This window comes from Phaenicophaeus curvirostris, chromosome 7 (genome assembly GCF_032191515.1).
Source record: "Phaenicophaeus curvirostris isolate KB17595 chromosome 7, BPBGC_Pcur_1.0, whole genome shotgun sequence".
NCBI lineage: Eukaryota > Metazoa > Chordata > Aves > Cuculiformes > Cuculidae > Phaenicophaeus > Phaenicophaeus curvirostris.
In genome coordinates, this window is record NC_091398.1 from 2,910,109 (window position 1) to 2,934,899 (window position 24,791).

Genomic DNA, 24,791 nt, shown 5'->3' on the forward strand with positions numbered 1-24,791 from the left:
TTTAAATTTTTGTGTGAAATACTGAATTGCTGGCTTTTCTTCAGAAGATAACTTCTGGTTTATTTACATGGGTCATTTGTAGGCTAACTGATTTCCAAGCAAAACTGTCAACAGAGCATCTTGCTAAAATCATTTTCATTATGTTAAGTTTTCATGAGCCGTGAGGCTAATGGATGAAAAATGTTTATTTGGGTTTAAGTTTACATCATTTGTGGTTCTTTTTAATGAAAAGTTTGACTGAAGCATTTGGAGGAACTGTAGATGATTGCCAAATGAGTTTTTAAGCTTTGAAAGTTCCTTATCTTTTTGTTGTAGCTGTGTTGTAATTATGAAGGCACTTGTCTCAGCTTCATTAAAGGGTCCTCTGGTATGCAGTGCTTGATCTCAGATGTTAGTGTTTGAACTTGTGCATCTGAATTTGATTAAAAATGCTGTTCTCTAAGCGTGTCTAGTTCCGCTTAGAAGCATGAAGTCTGTGTAAGTCTCAGTGCAGTAAAACCCCTGTAAAAACTGATGATTGGGTGAGAGCAGAACTTCACTGCTGTTTAATTCAGAGCAGTACTTGACCTCTAAATTTGACAGATCTGAGGAGGCAAATTTTAATGATGTTTAAACCTGCTATGAACACTTTGAATCCAAATTCTGTCTTTGTTCACATAATTTTCACTGGGGCTGGGCATATTCACCTGAACAGTGAAGGAAGCCTTGGGCATATAAAATCCTGTATTGTGCAGAACATGGGCAAAGGTGGGGAGAACAGATCTGTAGATCGTTGTTTTAAGAACCTTGAAGTTAGAACATGTGCATCAGCTGTTTCAGACTTAACACAATCTGCAGAACTTGTTTTAACAGATGACTCCAATGATGATTATCAGTATGAAGAGGTAATTTACTGAGTAGATAGTCTTTCATAGAAATGGTAGAGTATTCATGTTTCCTTCTCTTGCTTTACTTCATCAGTCAAAAATATCCTAGGAGCAATGACATGAATCTCCTCCTATGAAGTGCAATGATGCCAGGCGTAACTTCATTTGTCAAGAGAAGATTCCATGCAGTTGATTGGTTATATTTTCCTTACATTTGAATTTTAAATCCATTTTTCAAGATGCAACTAGGTCTGTTTAGATGTCTCAGCTTATCTGTAATGAATATTTCAGTAACGTAAATTCTATTTAAATGTGGTGAAATAGTTTAGTGAGAGTGAGGGTTTTTTTTTTTTAAGTGGTTGTACTGGGAGTGGAAGCAGTTGTATTGCAAAAGATGTATGAAATTTATTGATACTGAACTTGAACTTCTTTTAGGTTTCAACAGGTGATGAATTGAGTCTTCACGAAGATGAGGATCTGTCGCAGGCTTTGCAGACTGTTCAAGAGCAAGCTGAGGATGCCCGCATTTTGGTAAGAACTTCCTAAATGTTATGAGGCTAATTTGTCATTACTGGCTTAAATTTATACATCATAAGTGATTTTAGTAATGAAATATCTGTTTGGGGAAGATACTTGCTTATTTCTTAGATTTTTCTAGAGTTAAATGTATGCAATGGAAGAGGCAACTTATGTTACCTGGATTTTTTCTTCGTCTAAGTTTGTTCTACAAACAACCTGACACTGCAAATATGTGTAAGAAATAGATACAGGTGATTTAAAATATATCCATGTTATTACAGTGCATCTTTTTTAGGGTTTGTTGTTTAGATGGTGTGATCCCTGGCAGAGGAAAGAAACTACATATGCTTAGGACCCACAGGAGTTTCTTATTATTTCACTGAAGAAGTTTATTCATCTATCAAAATTAAAGAATGGGCTGTTAAACTGTTGTATCAAAATATTAATGAAATTGCGCAAAACTATAACTTCTGACATGTACACCCTTTTTTCAAACGGGTCATGTAGTTGTGCAGAGTTACACAATGGGATTGTTATATTGCATTTTCCAAAACATAATTTACCTGAATTTACTTGCTTATAAGAATGTAATGGAGAAGTGCTTTTCCCTGCTGTGTTTCTAATATCACTGCTATCTCCTAGCCTCATCAGTAGGCTATTGTCATAGTCTTTGTTTTGCGAAAGCAAATGATTAATAATGAAAGGATGAAATTATCTGCGTGATTCTTAGATCAAAATGGGAGTAAGATGTGCATTTTCTTCTGCCCTGGTGTGTATCAACAGACAAGGTTGGTGTTTTCATGTGAAACTTGGAGTGAAAATGTTCAAAATGGAGTCTTACATGTTTTGAAACTGAGTGTGCCTGAAAATTAAGAGAAAGATGGCAGAAGTTTATGACTGAACATGCTTTATATTAATGAGGTAGTGGAAATGCTTAGTTTTCTTTGGGGTTAACTGAAGTTCTTTATGTGTTACTGCAAGTGTTGACATCCATATTAAAAGCGAAGCAAGGAAGAGTATTTTTAATCTGTTGATTGTTTGGCACTGCTCTATTTAAGTGATTGTTCCTCTCTTTGTTCATTTGTTGAATGCTGAGTGGTAGGAAACAATGTGCTAACATCCACCGCATTTAATCAAACTGGAGGAGGTGTTACCTCCCCTTAAAACAAGGAGGTTGTGTGTCCTTAAACTCAACTTCTCTTTGATTTGTGTGCTTATGCTAGGAGATGCCAGTTGTCTTGAGTTGTAATTTTGAAACTGAAATAATATTTCTAGCCTTTACACAGGAAGACATGAATAGAAAAAGCTTTAATGCACTTGTAGGTTCTTTGGCAGCTTTCATAACGATTTACTGTGTGTTTTGTGAGGTTCGCTGACTAGGTTGTTTGATGCTAATTCACTGGAAAAAACCCCAAGAGCTGCAGCGAATGCTTTGGTGACCCAAGTTAGAAGCACTGTGTCCTGTGAATTAGTAATGAATTAATATCTAAAGTCTGTGCTAAGAAGCACAGTGGAATCCTGTTTTCATCACATGATAAAAAATGTTGGCTAAAATAGGCTAAATAGTGTCCTGGAATAGCTATGCTATGGTAAAAATGTTTATGTATATTTGTTGCTGTAGTAACTTGTGTATCTAATTCCATATTAAAGATTGCATTTCAATATGAGACGCAAGTCTCTTGGTTAAGAAATTAAATTGTATAGAGAAGGCCCAGGTCAAGTGAGCATCCGAAAATATTTAGGCCATTTGGCAAATGCAGAGAATCACTTCAGGAACTATGGATATTTATAGTAACTGCAGTTTTCTTACTCCCCAAAAAAAGGTCAAGTATAACCAGCAGAAATCTAAGTAAAATGCTTATTTTCAAACTTTGTTATGAAGTAATTGGCATTAATTACTAAATGAAGAAGAGCAAACATAAGCATGTGAGAGATGGTGCTATTCACCTTTTGTTATTCTTTAAATCAAATTGGTATGGAGGAATTAAAGCAATATTTCTGCAGGGCCTACTGTGATGTTTTCTTTTCTTCTGGATCTCTGCATAGATGCTGCAAAACTACTGGGCTTTAGGGAGTTTGGGGCTCTCTCACCAGTTACTGTTCAAGTTTTTGTTTGGATCCCAAACCTGCTTTGGGGAGCAGTGGTTCTGCCTGCTGTTCCTGTTCTGAATGTAACTTAACCTCTTCAGTTGCAAACTGTGGGGTTTTTCTCTGTTGTCTTTGTTTTGAGATAATTTTAAGTAACATAAATTATATTTAAACATAAGCAACAGCACATTTTGCATATTAAGTAAAATTCAGCTGGTGGGGGACCCTAGGGAAAGGGTACAACTTCTTGAGAACCACACACACAGAAGCTGGCTTATTTACTTTTTTTCAATAGTTACATCTCTTAAGTTTTCTTTCCAGGATCTTTGTTCTTAATATCCCAAATGATACTCTGAAATCATTACCCTTGATCAGCCTTATTTCATGTAGGTTTGATTTATAACCTGTTTGATCCTGTTAAAAATGTTAGAATTGCCTTTTTAATTTTTTTAGTTTAAGTTTTGCGAAGATATCTTATTTTGTTTTCTAGAGAAATTAATTTATTTGGTGTTAATATTTCTTCATTGGCAAGAAATATTTGCAAGTTTGTTGGAGTCCTTAAGGTTAAGCTCTTAGCAGTTATTTTACTGGCCATATTTGCAGTCTTAAAAATAAAAATGTTCTGAAGATTTAATTAAAAATTAAACAAGGAAATTTTAATGAATACTGAGCAAAGCAAGTATTTAGTTGATTTATTTGGACCTAATGTCAGAATTAAAGTCAGAATACTTTAATAAGGTGCTTTTGTCTATGTAGCTAACATGTTGCACCATGTTAATAGATTGTATTTTACTCATTTCTACATATGTAAATATGTAAAAAAGGGTTACTGTTATGGTAATCTCTGGGTAGTCATCCAAGATGTTATGATTAAGTTAAATGAAGTGGTTAGCCTAATATTGCTCACGAAGTCTGCAGAAGAGTGGGGCATTTAATTCTGGTTTCCTGAGGCCCTGCTTCAATGCTGTGCCTGCTAGACGGCGTTCACTTTCCCTATATTGTTCCCTGCTTGAGCTTCTGTTCCTGAAATGATTCTCAGTGTTAGTATCCAGCTAATAAATTCTCTTCTGCACGGCTGAAATGAATTCCTGTTGTGTTTCTGTTTATTAGGGGAATGAAGCTGTGTCATTTCTTCTTAAGATTGCCTTCATAGGTGTGTTTGGGAAACTATACCCAACAATATTAGGCATTCGCTTCACTCGGAATAATGAAGGAAGAGGAGCAAGTGAAAGGCTGCAGCTGCATGTCTGCAGATGTACTCTTCAGTTCCTATATTACTACAATTAGTAAATAGACCTGTCTGATGTACTGTGTATCTAGTAATGAAAATACCGTAAATATTACATTGCACTTGGCACGTTGTTATTCATAACAGTTATACATGGCCTTGATCTACATACGGTATGCGTAGAGTTCTTTCTGTTCATATTAGATAGGTTGTTTGGATGAAACACAACATTTTCTGTCTGATACGAAATGGCAATGAGATTTTTCCCATGTAGGGAATACTGCGTGTTTTTATTTTATCAAGAGCCTTTATCTCCAGGTAATATGTGCAGTTGTGTTGATAGAGCTCCCACTAAGGACATGAATAAGCCATAAATGGATGGAGTTATCAAAGATTCCTGGCATACAGATTGTTTTTTAAATGGATGGAGGAGATAATTTGCAGTCACAGCCTTTGTTTTGATGAATATCTCACTGGGCTTTTCTCAGTTTTGCTAGTACTGAAATGAAGGAAAGGTAGGCATGTATGCAAGCGGCTTTTGGTTCTCTAAAGTGTTTTTTTTAATACTACGTAGCTCACATTACCGCAGAATCAGAGTCTCATTCAAGAGTGCAGTAAGTGATAGTTGTTGAGCTCAAGATTAGTTCTGTCATCCTCTCACCCAGAGGACAGGCATGTGCAGTATCCTGTCACAGCAGCCCGTGTTGCTGAGTAACTCTGTTGTAGCTTTGTGCCCATGCAGAGTTTGCAAATGCTGACAGCTTTATGTTTAAGGATGTCACATGTCACTAATCCTTTTGAATGGATGAGTTAAAGCTGTCTCTTTGGCTTCCAAGTCATGGCAGTCTCTCTCATCTGATAATCTTTAAATGCATTTTGAGGGGGGAAATCATTTTGATCTGGGTCATACTTAGCTTTTCTCATGTCTCCTTGCATCCTGAAATCTCTCTAGGAGAGCTCAAGTATCAAGCTGTGTAGGGAGTGGGCTGAGCAGGGTTGGGTGAAGGTGAGAAATTTGCATTTCAACAGAAAGCTGTGAAAGATTTTTTTTCCTTCATAGTAGGATTGCTCTGATTTGTTTTGATTTTGCTTTTGTAAACTGTGCTTGACCCATGCACTGATCTTGTCTGAATAGCTGTCTGTCTTGATAGTGCTGGAGGAGCAGTGTGTGAAGCCTTGGAGCACCATCTGCACGCTGCTAACGCTTGTAGCAGTGTTGCCTGGCAGCTTCATTCAGTGTCTGCAGATGGATGTTGGGAAGAAAAGGAAGAATTGATCTTTGGGAGACTTCTTAAGAGACCAGGAGATGGAGACGCAGTTCTTTTAGTGTCCCCATTCCATGCATCATTACAAAACCGATATGAGCCATTCTGGCATCTTGGACTTCTGCTTTTTTCTCTAGATAAAGTACTGATTTTTCTCATCAGTGGTTTTGAAAGGTGCAGGAGTAGAACTAACATTTCCCTCTGATCAGTGGTAGAAGATTATCTATCAGTTTGAACAGTTTCAGGTCCCTATCAGTTCATCAGGTTCAGAGCACTTGCTTACATCAGGTGATATCTTAGTTACTTCTCTAACCTTTTATAGACCTTGACCTTAAAAGGATCAGTAATCACAGATGTGATGGGTGAAGAGCCAGCTGTGCTCCAGTAGATCTGTGATTTTAGATTACTTCAGAAATAGAAGCTAGGATAATTACATTTGTCTGGTAGGTTTAATAACAATTGTCCAACTTGAATTTCAGGCTTTGCAGCCAGCTCTGACTTCTGAGAAATCGGTGTCTGAAATACCTGAAGCAGTGGATGACTTTGTCTGCAATTTCCTGGTCAGATTGGGAATGTCCAGAACCCTTGACTGCTTCCAAACAGAATGGTAAAAGTGACTATATTACCTTGAGAGTTAGGAAATAGATGCTCAACATTCATGCATTTCCAATATTATGAAAATGTATCCTGAAATATTGATCTGAGTACAAGTAATTCTTAAATATGATGTGTTTTACCAAATAAATATATGCAAACTATTGTTTAAAGGACAGACTTTCAAGAAAGCTGACTCTGAGGATCCCCTAAACAGGTACCTTTGAAGGTCTGTGTGTATTTCACCAAATTCCAGACACTCATAAGCCTGACTTGGTCACCTTGGGCCTTTTCTGTGACCAGTGAAGAGAAATTATTATTTTCAGGATGCAACTCATCAGACTTGTTTAACTCCCATCCTTTAAGATGAAATGAGTTCAGTTATATTTTTTGAAGTATGTTCTGCTCTCCACTCACTAACAAAAATGAGAAACCAGCTGCCACACTGAAGTAATTAGATCAGAGGAGTCCAATGCAAAAAGGCCGGCGTTTCATTTCAGCAGTGCTGAGAAATGATGTGGCTTTATAATTGTCTTGCTTTTCCAGAACCCGGGAGCTTGCTTAAAAACTGAATCTTCTGTAGTATGACATAATATTTTTACCTTACTTGTGGGTGGTTTTGGACGTTTGTCATAGTAGCTTTGTATTTTGAAGTAGAATAATCATATACTCAGTAGCTTTTGGTACATCTGTCAAAACAGTATGGTTGGTTTGGTTTTTATTTTTATTTATTTTTTATTATGGTTATTTTATTTTAAAATCTTAATTCATAGTAATCAGAAGAGTTTTCACTCTCGAGCTGTTGCTGTCATCTTTTCCCTGTCTTTTAAAGGCTGGGGAGACTTTGTACATAATAATTGCTTTGTCTACATACTTGACTTCCTCCATCACTCTCTTCGTATGTGGAATTCCATGGGGAATAGACTTTTCCGATACTGATTAAGAATTATATGCAACAAGTGCTGCAAGACTTTAGCTATGGAGCAAAAGATTGTGCTTGTCGAAGTTGTACTGACATATATCCAGTTTGAAGCTTGCTTTGAATGCGCAAATCATCTTGGAAGGGTTCTGAGAAGTGGAAGCACCTCCCTGAATTAAGTTGTCAGTCTTTAAACATCAGAGGTCCAGACATTTGTTAATAAGGTCTTTTAAAATTGTTTAATTAGAAAATGAGTCAACTTGCAGAGTTAGAAACACCCTATTTTTTTTTCTTAAAAAAGCCTTGAAGCTTTTAATTTCTCCTAGAAATATTCTCTAATGGGCAGTAATTGCTGTTGTTTGCAAGGCTGTGGTTGTGTTAGTGCAGAGCTCTCCAATCAGGGATTGCCTTATTGCCTCAATATTATGTGTTTTTTGATAGCATAAAAATGTGACTTAAAAGATTCCTTGGTGAAGAGGTAATGTAGTTCTGTATCCTTTCTCAAGAAAAGAACAGGTACAAATAGCATTAACTTCCAAGAAGTTTAGTGGTTTTTTTGAAAAAAAAAAATTAATACTTGATAGATACAAACAGGGATGTTTTAATGATACTCCAGCTTTCTTTTTAGTGGTTTTTATGGAAAAAGATAATTAATACTAGATAGACACAAACAGTGCCTTTTTTATGAAACTTCATCTTTCTTTGAAGCACTTGGAGTCTGAATTCATATCAATGGCAAAATCCAAATTGCTTTTTAACAGAGCAAGAGCAGAGCTTAGCAGGCTCTATCTTGTAAATCCTTAGCTACATGTCTATTTTTTTTCTTTCTAAGTATTATTTTTAATTTCGTTAGCATTACAAATGAGCTCAGGATGTCAGGATCTAATCTTACTGTATTGAGACTTTTCCTGCATTAATACCTTATTTCAAAATGTTACATGTTGGTTTGAAAGAGGTAATTTACAATATTAATGAAAGTGAGAGCAGATTAGTGTACTCAAGTTCTTCATTAAGTATTGGGATGACACAGCACTCATGCTGTGGTTATCAAGTACTCATGGAATTTAAAATGAGAAATTAATTAACATAAAGAAAATTTATCAAAAGCCTTGCTTTGACATAATTGTCTGAGATCTAAAGGTCACTGAAATTGGACTGAGTTATGTTTTTATTTCAGAGCTTGAGAAAAGTCTGCTATGCTGTCCAGCTTTATAAAAAAATCATTGATTGTTTTATCTTTAAGCCAAACCTGTTTTTTGTTATGTGATGAATAATTCTATCACACTTGTAGTGTTTTTTTTTCACTTAAGTGCTTTTTTTGCACACACAGTTTTTTCTTCCAGGTACACTTTAAGAAAATAAAAATTAGACTTAGATTATCTTTAGGGTGTCTAAGGTACTGCTACATTTTCTTTTCCTTTCATGCACAGAGCTTGATAGTGCTTTTGTTGCTTATTAAAGATACCGGACTGGAAGCTTGGAAGTGTGAGGGCTGATCACCTGTAGCTTCATGTGTCTATTGGTCTCTACACCCTAATCCCAAAAAATCTTGCTGCTGCTGGCAGTGTTGCCAGTCTGAGCAGCTGAATCCTTTGCAGTTCACAGAGGGCCATTGCTGTTTGGTTTGCTCATTGGGCTGGTAACCTCTGGCTAAACATTCTTAGAGACCTGGAGGTGTTTCACTTTGGGAGTGAAAGGAGAGCTGCAGACTAATTACAGAAACATGGTTTGAAAATACTTCGTTCTTTGCGGTTTAAGTTGTGAATAATCTTACATAACCAAGCAAGGTTTAAAACAGAGTCTGTGAGCACATGCAACAAAACTGCTAGGACTTTTCCAAGCATAAATGTAGACTCATTACAAAAAATTCCTTTTGGCAAAATGAAGGATATGGGTAGAGGTGGTGATTCTCCATGTCAAAACTTGCTGAAGAGTGAAAACGATTGGCTTATTTCAGGAGAATGTAACTTTTCTTTGCTCTGTATCATCTGGCTTGGAAATTATGTGGTCGTGTTGATGTGTGTTGTCTTCTGACTTAATAAATGCTGAGAAAAGAGGGTTATTCTAGGACAGCCTCATGCAAAAAAAAAAAAGTGGGTTTGGCTCAGGATACAAAGGAAATAAGTCTGATTTGCAAGAAGCCATGTGAACATATCTACCTTCTTGTCTCTGTAACAAACACAACACGATAATGTAAGTTTTCTGATTATATGCCCCAATATGTTGGAGGAGTGCACTAAGCCCAAGAGGCGCTTTATTTTTCCATGCCTATTTCTTAGCCTTCTGTTGAAACTGCTTAAGAGGTTAACAGCTAGAATGATCATTTTCAGTTAGAAGCTTTTGCAAGAGCTAAAACTTGAAACTAGAGTTCTTAATGCATCTCTAGGTTAGGGGAGTTACCTCTTGATAAAGGATTATCTCAAGCTATGTCTCAGTTCATTGCAGGGCCTCTCTGCAACTTGATTTATTTAGAACTCTTACGCTTGAATTCAGTGTCATGTACGTGATAAAAACACATTATTTATAGTCAGTCTGCTCTGGGTTTTGATCATAAAATCAAAATTGTAGTTGAGTATATGTTCCTTAGATTTCCAAATTCTTGGTTAATTATAAATAGTGATTCAAGAATATAACTCTTGTCCTGAAAAGCTTAGAAAAATTACCTGTATGTGCATCGGATGAACTGATTTAACTTGGGTCACAGCTCCCTTTGGTAATGGAGAGAAGTGAGAATCACTGTTTAGCAGCAGGCTTGGTATGTAGGGCTTCTCTAAGTTTTAGAGGACTAGGTTGCTGAAAGACACTGAGATTTCACAATGCAATCTTCTTGTGTGGTTTTCTATTCCATTCCTGCTACACACACAAGAGCCTTTATTTTAGTTGTGTTCTTAGACAAGGGTGTAGTGAATTTATTAATGTTAATTGTATTTCATTAAAATTGAATTTTGGAGTTCTTAGCTCTGCTGGAGGTCAATTTCATCGGTTATCCATGTGTGATGTGATGGGTTTCATGAGGTATAGTCAGTGGAGAATTTTTTCCAGTAAGCGAGTTTGTAGAGGTGTGATCATTTGCAGTGAGAAGTGCCCTTATCTGCTCTGTTTCCAATAGGAATAGTACCTGCTCATCAGTCTGTTCATATGGAAAAAAAGACTGAGCTTCTTTCTTGGTATTAAAACCTGTTGCTACTGTAATTGGCTTAGGAAAACGAAGTGCTGACAGAATGAAATTTGCTTTGGACGTGTTCATTTTAACTCTTCGAAAACTTTTCATCTGCTGGTGGTGAATGTGAGTGACAGCTTAGATCATAGGGATAAGAATTCTGAGAAATATCCACAGAATGCAGATCAGCAGCTGGCTGTAGGAAGCTCTTTGGACATGAGTATCCCGCATTCCCCTCAAGTTTTTTGGGAGGTGTTCAGAGTTGCTTGTCAGGTAAGAATCTCTTATGTTACACACACGTCACATCTGCTGTTTGTGTCCAGCTGTAGTCACGGTCAGTGGGAAGATGATTGTAGGGCTCTAGTTTGTCTGATCTAAATTATTTATAGCTCTGTGGTACCCATGCTGAACCAGTACCACAGCTACAGAAGTGCACAGTGTCTTTTTCTTCAGTGGGTCTATAAAAGTTTGTAACAACTGAAGGTCTTTTTATTTTGTCTTCTAGTACAGAAATAGATGAAGAAATAAAGGTTCTGTATGTCTGTGTACTGGCTTCTGGAATCACCTCTGCAATGTCTGCACAGCAACATCCTATGCTTGCATACGTAGACTTGAGTCTTGATCTCTTGAAATAGTTTGATAGAAAGTCATAACTTATAAGCATTTTTTTCAACATGCATGGATCTGCAGAAGCATTTATTTTGTGTAGTGACCGTCACATTTTTTAATCAGATTTAGCTTTTCTGAGTTCAACATAACATCACTCTGTTCTTTTTGTCCTTGCAGTGCTTAAATGCTTTTAAATTAAGCCTAAAATGAGTAGCATCAATGCCTACCTCCTTTCTACTGCCTTTAAAAATATTCTTTCCTTTTGTTGACAACCTACTGAAAGCTGGATAGTCGTAAAAGATGAGACTGACTGAAGAGACTTAAGTGCCAGGGGCTATAGAGGACCCCAGGCTGCTGTGCAGCATTAGATGCTGCTCCAGGCTCTCTTTTACATTGCAAAATGCAAGCTTAGTCTGTGCAATTATTTAACTGAAGCTGTCTTTGTGCTTCTGCATCATGGAGTCATGTTTTCTTAGGAGCTGGTAAAATAAGTAAATATTGGGAAATAGAATTAAATAAGGAGAAGGCAACACATGTAAACAGTATTCCATGTTGAAGACAGCTCATAGAATTGTTCATCTAGTTTATCAACAGCTTTGTTTTCATATTTCAGTCTTTGAAGTCTTGCGTGTATTTAAGCATATGTGATAAAAAGGACTGAGTATATACCAATGTTACTTGAACAATAGTATTTTTTTGTCTTTTGCTTAATAAGTTTGGAAGTAAAGGAAAAGAACAATTGTTTAGATTGAAGCACTGTGTTTAACAGGACATGTCTTCTGACTATTATGCACAATTATATGTTTTGGAATGAAAAGCAGTAAGTAGAACACTGGCAAGATGGTACTGCTACAAATTGTTAATGAATAACCTTTGTGATTCTAGTTTAGGTAAATGCTGTCATTGGAATGGAGACATGGATAAAGTAAGAAAAAAGAAACATGAAATTAAATGTGTGTTTATTCTACTAGGTATGAACTCATACAGAGAGGACTGTTAAAGGCTGAAGATAATGGGTTGGTTCCAACTGTGTACACCCACAACCAGCAACTTCAGGATGAGATTATGCGTTTGAGGAAAGATTTGGAAGACTATAAACTTGCTGCCAAGTATGTTATTTGATCTTAATGAGACTTGGATATACGGTATTAAATTGCTATTTAAAGTAAACTCAAGTACTTAATGGAAATAATAAGTTCCTGTTTGTTATGCTGTCTGCACATATTTTTACTTCTAGGTGACGTTTATAATTAAAATTCAATTTTCTCTGAGCTCTCTTAGAAACCTAAATCTTAATTTCTTTTAGTTGTATTTACTGGGCTTCAGAAGATAATTTTCTATATTCAATAATCACAACAAATTACTGTGAAGAATCATAAGCGTATAATATGTAGAACTACAAAATAAATGGTTGTGTGTTTTGTATTAAAATACAGTACTATAAATTACAGCTACCACAAAACATCAGCATAGGAAAAATCACTATGCATTTATTGTTTAATTGCAAAAAGCCTTATTGCTCTGGCCTTACTGGTAAATGGGATGTCAGTGCAAATAATCATCACTGATCGTACTTGTGTACATTGTAGAAGGTGATTTGAAGAATTGGCTGTGCATCAGTGTTAAGAGTTAATATAGGTAGGCGGTGTAATGTTGAGCTGCAGTGATGCACTGTCTCCATGTAACAAAGTGTTTTCTGAAGGGCAGTGCAGCTGTGGTGGGTTTGCTTATTGAGAATTGTCTGAGAACTAATAATGTACTCGTTTTGGTTCTCCTAGTGCATAGTACTGAAATATGGAGCTGTAAAACAATTACTCCATCTCCTTGATTTTCCTCAACATTGTTCAAGCTCCTAATTTTCACATGGATTGTTCCTTTATGAGAAAGATAGTGACTTGTTATGTAAAGATTGCAGCTGATTATAATGATTATCAAATTCTTTCTTATAATAATGATTTATTAGATTTTTAAGTTATTTGCTCATAGGCTAATAGTTAAGTGAAGAGCTTTAATAATAAAGGTGAATACTGTGTTGTGTAGATACACTGTCATGCTGGGAGATGGGCCATCTAGAAAACGTATTTGTACTTTAGTTGTGGCTTTTCTGGATATTTGAGAGTTGGGGATTGTCCCTCTCACTTGAGTGGGAAAGTAAGAAGCAATAAAGAACAAGAAAGACACAATCTAGCCCTTCTGAAGTTTATTATTGTTGGTAGAAGTTAAAACAGGCTTTCCATTCCTTGTCTTCCTTTTTATCTTTCTTCTCCTCCTGATGAAATAGAATACTACAACAAGATAATTTGAGTACATTACGACTCTGTAAGAGTTTTCATGGGTTTGCTGCCTTGCTGTATGGTTGTTTAAGAACATAAAGCTCAAAACCATTTCACTGTGGTGATGAGTGAGTTGGGTTTTCCCTGTAAGACTGTCTATATGCTCTACAGGGTGCCAGAACATTTCTTTAATAGCAGATGTCTAGTTGAAAGGCTGAGATGATGTGATATTTTGCAACAGGAAGAAAGCAGGAGCGGGGAAAGACTGTCAATGTGCCAGGTTACTACAGGTTATCCGTTAAATAAAATCCCCAATGCTCAAGTTAACTATGCTAAAAATAAATCCATGAACTGTGCCTGGCTTTTTTCACACTGCAATGTGTGATAAAACCTGGAATAGCAGTGCCCTGGTGGCTTATGACTGAGTTGTGTCACCTGTTTGGTATTCCAGTCAGGTATAGGGCAATTCCATGTGAGACAAAGCAGAGGTGGGCAGATTCTATTTTTTGGCATTAGCTGCTAAATATTGCACTACTTCTGTGTGTAGCTTGTTAAAACTCTATTCCTCCTTTCCTCACGTGTAGCATGAGCTTTATTTTTGTTGTCTTTCTGCTAATATAAGGGTGGAGTATACGTAGATGTAAAACCTGGTTTTACTAATCACCACTGCTTTAGTTTTCAACCCTCTTGTTTCAAATAACTTTCAAAGTTTTCATCCGTACTGATGTTACAGTTCAGCACCTCTGTGACATTGATTTCATTTGATTTGTTCTGGAGAATTTATGAATTAAATCAGTAACATTTCTGGAATAATGGGTTAAATTGAGCATTTCTGCTGTATGTACCACGTGCTAGTGTTCCTGTGTCTTTCAGAGAAACAGATCATAATACTCTACACTAAATCCATTTACTGCAGTGACTCCTGAAAGTGTTTTTTCTTGTTCATTCAATAACAGGAGTCAGTACTCTTACTGTGATAAGGCAAATATTCCAGCAGGAGCCAAAATTACCTGAAGAACAATTTGAGTTTTCAGGTATTGAGAGAGAATTCACAAGTTTGTGCTGAAAATGAAATGCTTAAGAGGGCTAAACTTGATTTGGCTGGTTAGAAACCAAGGATTTATGAGCAAAGAAAGTCTCCCTGTGTTTTTTGGATTAATCAGAAAACTTTCGTTGTGAGATACCGTGCTGTGAAGTGTATTACAAGAAAGCTTTTAATTACATTTTGTATTTCTGAGCTTGGTACTCCTGATAGTGCTCTTGCACAAAAGAGATGATGTTTGGTTCTGGGGTGGTGTTGGAGCCCAGGATAAATGAGTGCAAGCCAATTACCTCTTGCTCTAATGTTGTTTAGCAATTAGTGTAAGAGATTCAGTGTCTAGAAGGTAACTGTAGTTGTGTTTTGGGCATTTTAATATAGAATTTGCATGATTGCATTGCCAGCAGGAGGGCCAAGGGAGTGGATTGCAAGCTGGTGACATGAAGTGTGGCATTTTATTTAAAGAGAAAATCACAATTGGCTTCCTTGTCAGTACACAATGAGTATGTAGTTTTAATTGGTTGTCCCATGTCTGAAGTTCCAGTTCTGGAATCCTCAGCTTAAGACAGATATGGAGCTGTTGGAATGGGTCCAGAGGAGGCTACAAAGATGATTTGAGGGCTGGAGCACCTCCCATATGAGGACAGGCTGAGAGAGTTGGGGTTATTCAGCCTGGAGAAGAGAAGGCTCTGAGGAGACCTGATAGTGACCTTCCAGTCACTGAAAGGGCTACAAGAAAGCTGGGAAGGGACTGTTCATAAAGGTTTGTGGTGATGAGAGGACAAGGGGCAATGGGTATAAATTGGAGAGGGGCAGATTTAGACTGGACAGACAGAGGAATTTCTTCACAACGTGGCTGGGGAGGCCCTGAAACAGGTTGCTCAGGGAAGCTGTGGTGCCTCATCCCTGGAGGGGTTCAAGGCCAGGTTGGATGGGGCTTGGAGCCCCTGATCCCAGTAGGAGGTGTCCCTGCCCATGGCAGGGGGGTTGGAACTGGATGGAATTTTAAGGTGCCTTCCAACCCAAACTATTCTGTGATTCTATGATCTCTGAAAATTATTAACTCTTCCAGGAGACTGGTTATTTTAAATTCACTGCTTTCAGTGATGATTTGTCGTTCAAGCAATTAATATTCTAGTAATATTTGCTTGAGTTGAATAATAGATCATAATTTCATAGCTGTATTAAACTCTGCCAATCTGATGATTTAAAATAGCTTGATTCTCATATATTTTGCTGTCTTACAATGATGAGACCACTTTTACTGCTTTTTTTATTTAAACATCTAGATAGACAAAGCAGCAATGTGTCAGGTTTAAGATTGTGTGAATCACTGGGACTGCTAAGAGGCATTTTAAACTTTTAAAACATTTAGGCATTTATTAGGTAGATGGGATGCAAGTCATGAGTGGCTCTTGTCTGAGGCTTGTAACTGAATTCACAAACATTAGTCAGGAAATTCCAACCTTGATAGGTAACTTGTCCTGATTTTTTGAAGTATACTCACAAACATGCACCTAGTTTAGTCACAGTAACAGTCAAAATATGAGGCAGTCCTGGAAATCATGTTTATTACTGTTAGTGCTGTCACCAGCAATAAAATCTTCAGCTGATCTCCTATTGATGTGTAGCAATGGTTAGACTTCAGGACAGATTTCTCCACTTACACCATGAAAAAATGGCAGTGCCCCCTTTTTGTATTGCATACCATATGTAAATGCATCTCTTTATGTGGTGGATCTGACAACCTTGCTGCTAAAAGCTGTGTAAGCTAGATGGAGTAAAAGTTTAAGAGTTTATTTCCTTAAACTCTTTATTTAGATTAAAAATTCAGGGCTACAGCTTGCAGCATTTTGGGTAATTAAGTCCCACCTAAATTCAGTGGGAACAGGGCATGTAACTCACCTTTGAAAATCCCTTTGGTTTATTGTGCCCTGCGCTCTTCTGCTGTTTTTATGAAACTACTTGCTTGAGAAGTTTAATGGAGAGACCTGCGGTCTGACAGGTATCTTAACTAGAAAAAATGGGCATTGGCTTTGCTGTGACTGTAGCAGCATCTCTTATTCTTTGAAAAAGCCATCTGCTTAGCTGTGAAGGGGGAGGTTTTGTAATCATTGATGGCAAGTCAGATTTTTGTGAGCGATGTTACGATGTGTATGTTGTGCAGAACGAGCCTGAGACAACGGATTCAGATGTTTCACTGTTAGTAGGAGCTTGAGCAGGATTGTTGATCTGTACTTGGTATCCCAACACCCTAAAATAGCTGTTTTGCAACTGCTGGTGTTTGTGCTCATGTGCTCACAAACCATTGGCATGCCTGCAGCTCATTGGAGGTCTTCACGGTGTTACTGCAGGGACAGCCCTGTCTGCGCTCAGTTCCCTGTTAGCTCTTCCTCTGCTTTGACTGATGTTTATTGGTATTAATTGACTGTGCTCTTCTGCAGGTCTTTCTAACTCTTGCAGCTACACACAACAATTCACACATAAATATGGTAGTCTGCCTAAGGAATAAATACAGCAAAATATAATTTCAATCTTTCTTTGTGGTTGACCAATTCACCCTCCTAATCTTCCCTGTCAGACCCATATCAAGGCAAGGAGAAACTGTCTGGAATGAAGAGTCTTTTATGTTTATGGAGCAAAGTACCTCAGGATGTCCCCCGATTCTGTAGAATGTACTTAAAGAATGACAGACTATCATGCTTGCAAAATGGATTCCTTTTGCCTCCTGCTGTCATGTACAGGAGACTTGGGAATAGGCTTCAAATGTGATTGAACAAAGCCTAGAACTCTTCTAGCACGTATTTTCCTGGAAGCCCTCTAAATGTGTATATTTGCAAGACGAGGACACAGTTGTACTTCTGTGTGACCTTCTAGCGAGTACCATTACACTGGGCTCCAGACGTGATGCAGCTGATGGAAAATCAGCATGGCAATACATTTTCATGTTGAATTTGAAACGCACATGAGTGCTGTTTTCTAATCACCTGTCATTTGAATGTGTACCACCACAAGATCTTTTGATCTTAAAGTAAGGTTGACACCTCAGATTCATAATGCCAGAATACTTATGGATTCCATCTAAAGCAACTGAGCAAAGATAGTGGTGAAGAGTACCCATGGTTTTTCTGCACCACCAGAAGACCTCAAAAGTACATTTTCTCCAGCACTGCATTTATGACTTCGATACAGTAGGTGCTTGTGTATCTGAAAATCAATTCTATCTGTGCTCAATGTATCCTAATGACCAATTAATAGGAGACTAATTCTTCTCTTGCATTTTCTGTTTGCATATAGCCAAGCGAAAGAGGCTTTTCTAAAAATGCAGAAAGAACGTGACTTCCATCGAATGCGTCATAAGCGAGTGGTCCAGGAGAAAAATGGGATTATTAAAGACATTAGAAGGTAAAAAAATGTTTTTTAATTACTGTACATGTAACGCTATCTCTAATGTGTTCAAGTGTTGACTGCTGATGAGATAACTTTGTGGAAGTGAAAGGACTAAGATGAGGTTAGCTGCTTTTAGTGAATATTCTGGTGTATAGCAGTTCTGTCCTCAAAGCCCATCCAGTCCCACCCCTGCCATGGGCCGGACACCACAGCTGGATCAGGGCTTCCAAGCCCCGTCCAACCTGGCCTCCAGGGATGGGGCAGCCACCACTGCTCTGGGCAGCCTGGGCCAGGGCCTCCCCACCCTCACAGGAAACATTTCTCCCTGAGATCTCATCTCAATCTCCCCTCTTTCAGCTTTTATTTGTTCCCTCTTATTCTTTCCTTGCCCCTCCCCAGTTTCATTGTAGGCTTTTTCTTAATTCATATAGCTTATTAATATAGTTCACTTCATCTTTGATTCTGCAGTTCTGTCATTCTGGAATTCTAAGTTTGCTAGCAACTTTTCTGCTTCTTTCCCTCCACAAGTAGGACTTAACTATTGTCAATCTAAACTTCACTGGTCTGAGTGAATGAGTTGAAATAAGAATTTCATGTTTATGCTAGCACTTGTTTTAAAATAACATTAGGAAGTGGCTTTCATTTGTGGCTCCAAACAAGGTAGCAACTGCATGTTGTACATCTTAAACTCTAAAACCTGTGCACATTAGTGCAGAAGAGCTCTGCCCACTGGCTTAACCTTTCCATCAGCATCACATGAAATACTCCATTTTTGAAGCTTTGTCCTGTGTCTTTCGAAAGATTGTATTTTATACACTTGCAGTTCTTATGAAGAAGTGTTTAAGTATTCTAAATGTTATGTGCAGTGAAAAAATAAATAGCAGTTACGTTATGACTATTTAGTCTAGATTAGGATCTTGGCTGATAATCGGATAATAGCTGTAATTCTTCCTTCCAATGACGTATCGTTCATCTACAGGGAAACATAAATTAAGTACAAATAATATGCAATGTATGTATGAAGGATTAATAAGAGGACGGAACTAGATGGATTGTTTGAAAAGATATGACTATATCTATGAAACATCTTATTGATTCATCTTCCGATGTTTGTTTTTTCTTGTGGTATTCCAGTTGAGTGGCTGCATCCTAAATAACTTTCTCTTCTCTGTTGATCTTTTAGCACTTTAATTCATTTATTTGAGGAGGCTAAGTGTTATGTGGCCTCTGATTTTAACTCACCTTTGAGGCATCCTTTGTCCTTCTTCTCAGGCTGAAGACACATGGTGAATTTTATGAATCCACGCTGAGCCGTTTGACTGAAAAATACCAGACTGCACTGAGACAGAAGATGTTAGTTAGTTTGGAGAGAGACAGAGCAGTTGGGCAGGTAAAACTGGTGAATGCTACTTGCAAAGCTATAAGGAGTGCTTTTGGTTTTTACTTTGCTAATTATTTAGGGTATTTCAGTTAAAGCAACTCACTTAGGCAAGAGTTTGAAGCAAAGCATTGTAGCAAGTCTCATTTTAATGATGTTCATCAATATTGGTGAAATGTTAATATTGAACCGGGGCAACACCTCAGGACAGGCAGCAGGAGAGCTTGCAAAACAAAGGAGGCTCTGCCAAGACACCCTGCAAAGCGGTTATGATTGCTCTGTCAACAGTTGCGCAAACACGTGAATTCAACATGGTTCATTTTCTGCAAGCACGCAGACAACTTCCTCCACACCCTCATGCCTTCCACTATCGTCCTGCTGTACACAATGGTTAGGGCAGCAACTCAGTCGCCACCGCCTGAGCTGCTGCAAGATCCTCCAGGTTGGCTTTGAGGTGGTGACGTTTTCCTGCAACTCTCCCTCACTCTTTTCCTCAGCCTTCAATTTTTTTACATCAACTGAGAATTTACTTATAAAAGACTGGGGATGATGTGTTTGAGATATTAAAGAGTAAAAATCTGTGGAAAAAGACATGTTGCTGTCACATGCAGTTACGCTGAATCAGGAGCTCAGAACTTAAAACAGCTCCAGTTCTATGGAATTTCAGGAACATTTGTAAGACTGATCTAGTTAGGAACTGCTGATGATGGTTTTGTAACACATCCTGTCTTGATTTTTTTTGTCACAGCTGTATGTTGTTTTGTGCTCTTAAGGTCAAGATGGGTGCAGTGGTTAAAAGCAGTGAGAGCCTTGGTAGTCAATGTCTGCTTTCTTTTAATAGAGCTTAAAGGCATTTTGAGAGGTTCAGGATGGCTTGTGTGCCATTATTTCACTAGTCCTTTCCAAAATCTTGAGTTAGGAGTCATGTCTATAACTTAGAGACAGCAGTGAAAAAATGCAACAATTATGAATGCAATTTAGTATTAAAAATGTAGGCATAAATGCTGTGTGTTGTGAAGAGGCAGTTCAAAAGCAGCGTTTTCATGTCACCTCTTCTTGTTCTTCCTTTATGAAATAAGGTTGCAGATTTGCTGGCTACTCTGCGTAACTTAGACCTCGAACGTGCTCATGGGATTCCTGTGAGAAAAGGTAAAATATTCCCATTGCCAAGCTCAGACTGGGTATGAGGTTTTTGGTTGTTTTTGTGATGCATTTCAAAATCTGCTGTAACAGTAAATTAAAGCTACTTGTGCTATAAACATTTCATCAGGTGTCCTGGTGACAAAGCAACAGTGATCATTTGAATATTTATTCTAAAATTGTATCCACTAAGGACAGCGAGGCTGCTGGAGGCAGTATGTGAGGAACTATGGAAGGACTTCATCCTAGACAGCTATCTTACATCTGGTTTTGTTGGTTTTTTTCTGCTAATCCTCTTATTTTCATGCAAGTGTCAGCTCATGGTAAGAAGCTCTATATGGTGGTTGGGAAACACTTTGAAAATACGGGTGTAATGAATTAGAGCCTCTTATTTCAATGTGCCTCACTTGCAGGAGGCTACTAAGGTTATGTAGTCCCTGCTGAAATAATATCTTTATTTGTATGGTACTTCACTACTTCCCTGGTGTTTTAAATAAATGCATAATTATTGAATTGTTCATCTAACTCCATGAAATTTACTGTTCTGAAATAAAGGAAGCCCATGCTATCACATTCTTTGAGCATCACTCCCACTAATAATTTTGAACCTGTTTTTCAGTTTCAGCTATGTTTCACAGTTAAGTCTCAAATAAATTGTGGTTTCTAAGACTCCTGAAGATAAATGGGATAATGAAAAAGGAGAAACAAGGAGTCGTAATTGATTGGAAAACAGTCTTCATGTGAAAAGAGGGTATTGCACCTGCCGTAGTTCTGAGCAGAACTCCAAGCAGAGATGGCAATTTATTTGACATTCAAGAACCCCAGATTTCTATGCCACATAAGTGACCAGGTGTTATACAACTTACAGGTGAAGCGTTTGTTGCAATTAGGACATTTTTATGTTTTTCTTTTTGTGGGGGTGTGTTTACCAGCATGTTAAAGCCATAAACTTTCCTTTTCACAGCTAATATATACCAAGCAAAAAGGCATTAAATTACCCCAGCCTTTGACCATAGAGCTTCATTAGTTCCCACTTTCATGGAGTTAATTCTGTTGTATGCAATTCATGTGGAAAAGGAGGCTGAGGACAACAGTAACCATGTACTTTCTGATTGCTTTCTGGATTTGTAGTTGAGTGAAGAGGATCACAAACATTTCCTTGGCTGCTGAGATGGTTTATTTATTTTTAATGTGGATATTTCTACTACCATTTGCTACTCTCTGCTTATTATAAGTACAGCACATTCAGTTTAATGTTTTCCTTCAAATTCTATCTAATGTAGGTTGAAGCAGTTGGTCTCCTAAATTGTCTTGTAATGTCATGAGTGCTAGACGGAGTAGGATCTAATTGTCTGAAAAAAGCCCCTCATCATAGGTGAGGTCTTGGTTTCTATGCAACTGTGTTTTCATAGCTGAGGAGTTCCTTGGAGCACACCCTGCTGGGTTTCTAAGCTGCTGTGTAGTTAAGGGTGTAGCTGTTACTGTCTGGCAGAACCTGGAAGGGTTCTGTGGTCTTACCCAGTATGAACCAAGCTATAATTTTTGTTCTCTGTACAAGCAAGTAGCTACTCCAGTAACACTGGTAAATACAGACTTGAGATGAGTTAATGCAGTGCAATACTGAAGTACTGCAGCAAGTCTCTTCAGTGTTAACACTATCTCTCTGATTTTGATTTCTGCTGCCTTTCTCTGTATTAATTAGTATTGTACTCCTCAGCAAGGCATGTTTCAAGCCCCCAAAGTACCTTTCTGTTGTCTCATGTGCTGGATATGCTCTGCTGTAGTCTTTAGACCTTGTTAAAACTACAAGTGTAAACCTCTGCCCCACTGAAGAGCACAGTGCTCATTTTCATCCACTTCACACAGGGAGATAGAGAACAGGCTTTTTATTTTATGTTAGTTTGGGGCATAGAGCATTCAGCTTTTCATTATCTGGCTTGAGGATATATAGTGTGGGTTCGTCCTCTGTGCTAGTGTTTTACAGTATAGATGCCCCATCTGTCTCTTTCATATTTCATTTGTTGTTTGAGCAATTCTAAAAACCACTCTCCGGCTGTTCACAGTACTTTTTTGTTCTCCAAAAAGCTCAAGAGCCATTTATCATACAAAAAAGTGACAAGCAGGGGAGCGCTATATAAATAACAGTATGAAAAAAATATGACTTAGTCTCCAATAAAAATTAAGCTCATCAGCTGCTCACGTGCTTGTACAAGCCTTAATTTGTTTCATACACTGTGTATCATAAATTAATTGAATTATCACTTAATTTCTGGTGCGTAGTCAGCATAAAGTACACTTAATAGTTGGGGAGGAACTAGTTAACACCTATTAGGATTAGGACTCTGTCATCTTGTAGGCACTTTCTCTGTCCCTGTCATGTTCACTCAGAAGCCAGCTCTGAAAGAAAAGTTGTATTTTAAGTTCAGCTTATTTTTCAGAAGGACTGGATGTTTTGTATCTTCATTAACTGGGTTTGTTTCTGTTTTAAACCTGGTCCTCCTTGATGTGGTAACGAGATCATACATAGAGATTTAATTATCCAAGAGAAATGGTTTTTAGTTGTTTTTGGTGTGTATTAACTGAGCATGTGCACCCTTACTTACAGATTGAGCCAGTGCTGAGAGGTGGTCTGAAAAAAGGCTTTCCTGAAGGAATTAAGCAGTGTTGATCGCGGCTTGCTTCTCAACTTTAGTGAACTCTGCTATAACAGCTGGCTCTAAAAGCATGTATTAGAACTGTTCCTTGCTCAGTATGTTTCTTGTATTTTCTAAAAACAACAGCTGCTTATTTATTACCCAATTATATTCAGAAGTTGAACTCAATGTGTTTCTTTACTCATGGTTGAATTAACTCATTTCTAAGCCTGTTAACTGTGCTTTTCCTTTCCTTGATCCGATGTAATTGCTGTTAGAAGGTCACGCAAAAAGAAATTTAAAATGCACCAAACTACTTGAACCTGCTTATCTCCTTTCTGTCTAAGAGAATAGGAAATTAAAACACGAGCTATTGACATCTTAGTGCAATGGCAACAGTTCTTTAGATTGTTCTGTGTTGTTTTAATGGTTGCTGACTTTTTGAGCCCTTCAGCTGTCATAACGTTGGTTTATGTGCATTTCACAAGCACCAACTAAGCAAATGCTCTGTGAGCAACGTGAGTGGGTAGCAGTGTAGAAAGGATTTGACATACGGAGCAGTTTTGCTGTATACACTTTCTTCAGAGTAAGTTGTTATCTGGGATATTTGCGGCAGTAGTTTTGACTCTTAAAGCAGTGAGAATATAGATGTTTTGTTAGACCAGGCACAGTTGTTTTTATCAGTTTGACTCATGTTGGCTCTACAGGAATGTTACCTTGGCTTGATCTGCTTCACCCCCCCCTCTCAGGAGTGGAGAGGGTGGTTTTTCACCCCTTGAAGTCAGAAAGCTTACGTTTTGATGTCCAAGTCTTAATACAACTATTTCACAGGGGCAAGCATTTGGAAATCTACAGTGCAAAGTACGTTTGTTTCATCAAGATTTTACCTGTATAAAATGCTGTTTTTCAACCGGAGATTTTCTCACAGAACTAAAAAGAAAGATGCGGCCAAATAGTGATGGAAATCAGAATTCCTTTCTTTTTCCTGTGGAGCCATGGACACACTGTAAGGAGATACAGGGATCGCAAGGGGCTGTTTTAAGTTGCGTGAGCTGCCAGCACCAAGGCTGTCAGTGTAGAATCCTTTCTGTAGGATCAGGGCACATGTCTTGTATGGTGGTCCATGTGTGTTGTACTGTTCCTCCTGTTCCTTTCAGCTTTCCTTGATGGCTTAAAGTGATGCTAGTGCTCAGCATTTCTTGGAGTTACCTATTCATAACTAGAAAGGTGGGTTGGGAGAAAGTGCAGTGAAGCGAAAGGCAACACAGGCTGTCCACTGGAGTAATCCATCGGTGGTAGATATTGGATGGTATGCAGCAAGATCATGTTCCTTGTGTCTGAAGGAAGAATTGCATCCATTTTACTTGAAGTTTCCTGTACTGCCGGATTCAAAATCGTTGTACTCTTGGAATACTTTGTATGCGTGGCACAGTAACCTGAATACCTTTTTATTTGAAAAGGTGTTTCTTTTAGAGTTTCACTTTTCTAACTAATATTAAGTGAAAAGCCGTCTTTCAAAGGAGTAAGAAATGTACTCTGATATTTTTCTTGGTTTTATATTAAAGTAGGCCACGAATGTCAAAGGAAGGAGGAGTTTGAAGGTCCCACCCAGAGAGCTCTTCGGGAAGCCAGGCAGCAAAGAAATCCTTCAGGCCGAAAGCCCTTCAAATGATTCAAAGAGACAGGGAAG

At 37.9% G+C, this 24,791-nt stretch overlaps 1 protein-coding gene across 1 annotated transcript; it reads left to right on the top strand.

Moving 5' to 3' along the window:
* Positions 1-737: 737 nt before the first annotated feature.
* LOC138722419 (sperm-associated antigen 16 protein-like) lies at positions 738-24,791 on the top strand. The gene is made up of 8 exons (XM_069860493.1): positions 738-884; positions 1,302-1,397; positions 6,446-6,573; positions 12,220-12,357; positions 17,858-17,965; positions 19,223-19,340; positions 20,408-20,477; positions 24,667-24,791. Exons 1-8 carry the CDS (start codon positions 738-740, stop codon positions 24,771-24,773), a joined length of 912 nt encoding a protein of 303 aa, XP_069716594.1. The 3' UTR covers positions 24,774-24,791.

Excerpts from the sequence above, each read along its gene's own strand:
- LOC138722419 (XM_069860493.1), top strand. The coding sequence starts at position 738 with ATGGGCAAAGGTGGGGAGAACAGATCTGTAGATCGTTGTTTTAAGAAC. Across the intron at positions 17,966-19,222 it reads ATTATTAAAGACATTAGAAG|GCTGAAGACACATGGTGAAT; the intron begins GTAAAAAAATGT and ends CCTTCTTCTCAG. Across the intron at positions 20,478-24,666 it reads TGGGATTCCTGTGAGAAAAG|TAGGCCACGAATGTCAAAGG; the intron begins GTAAAATATTCC and ends TTTATATTAAAG.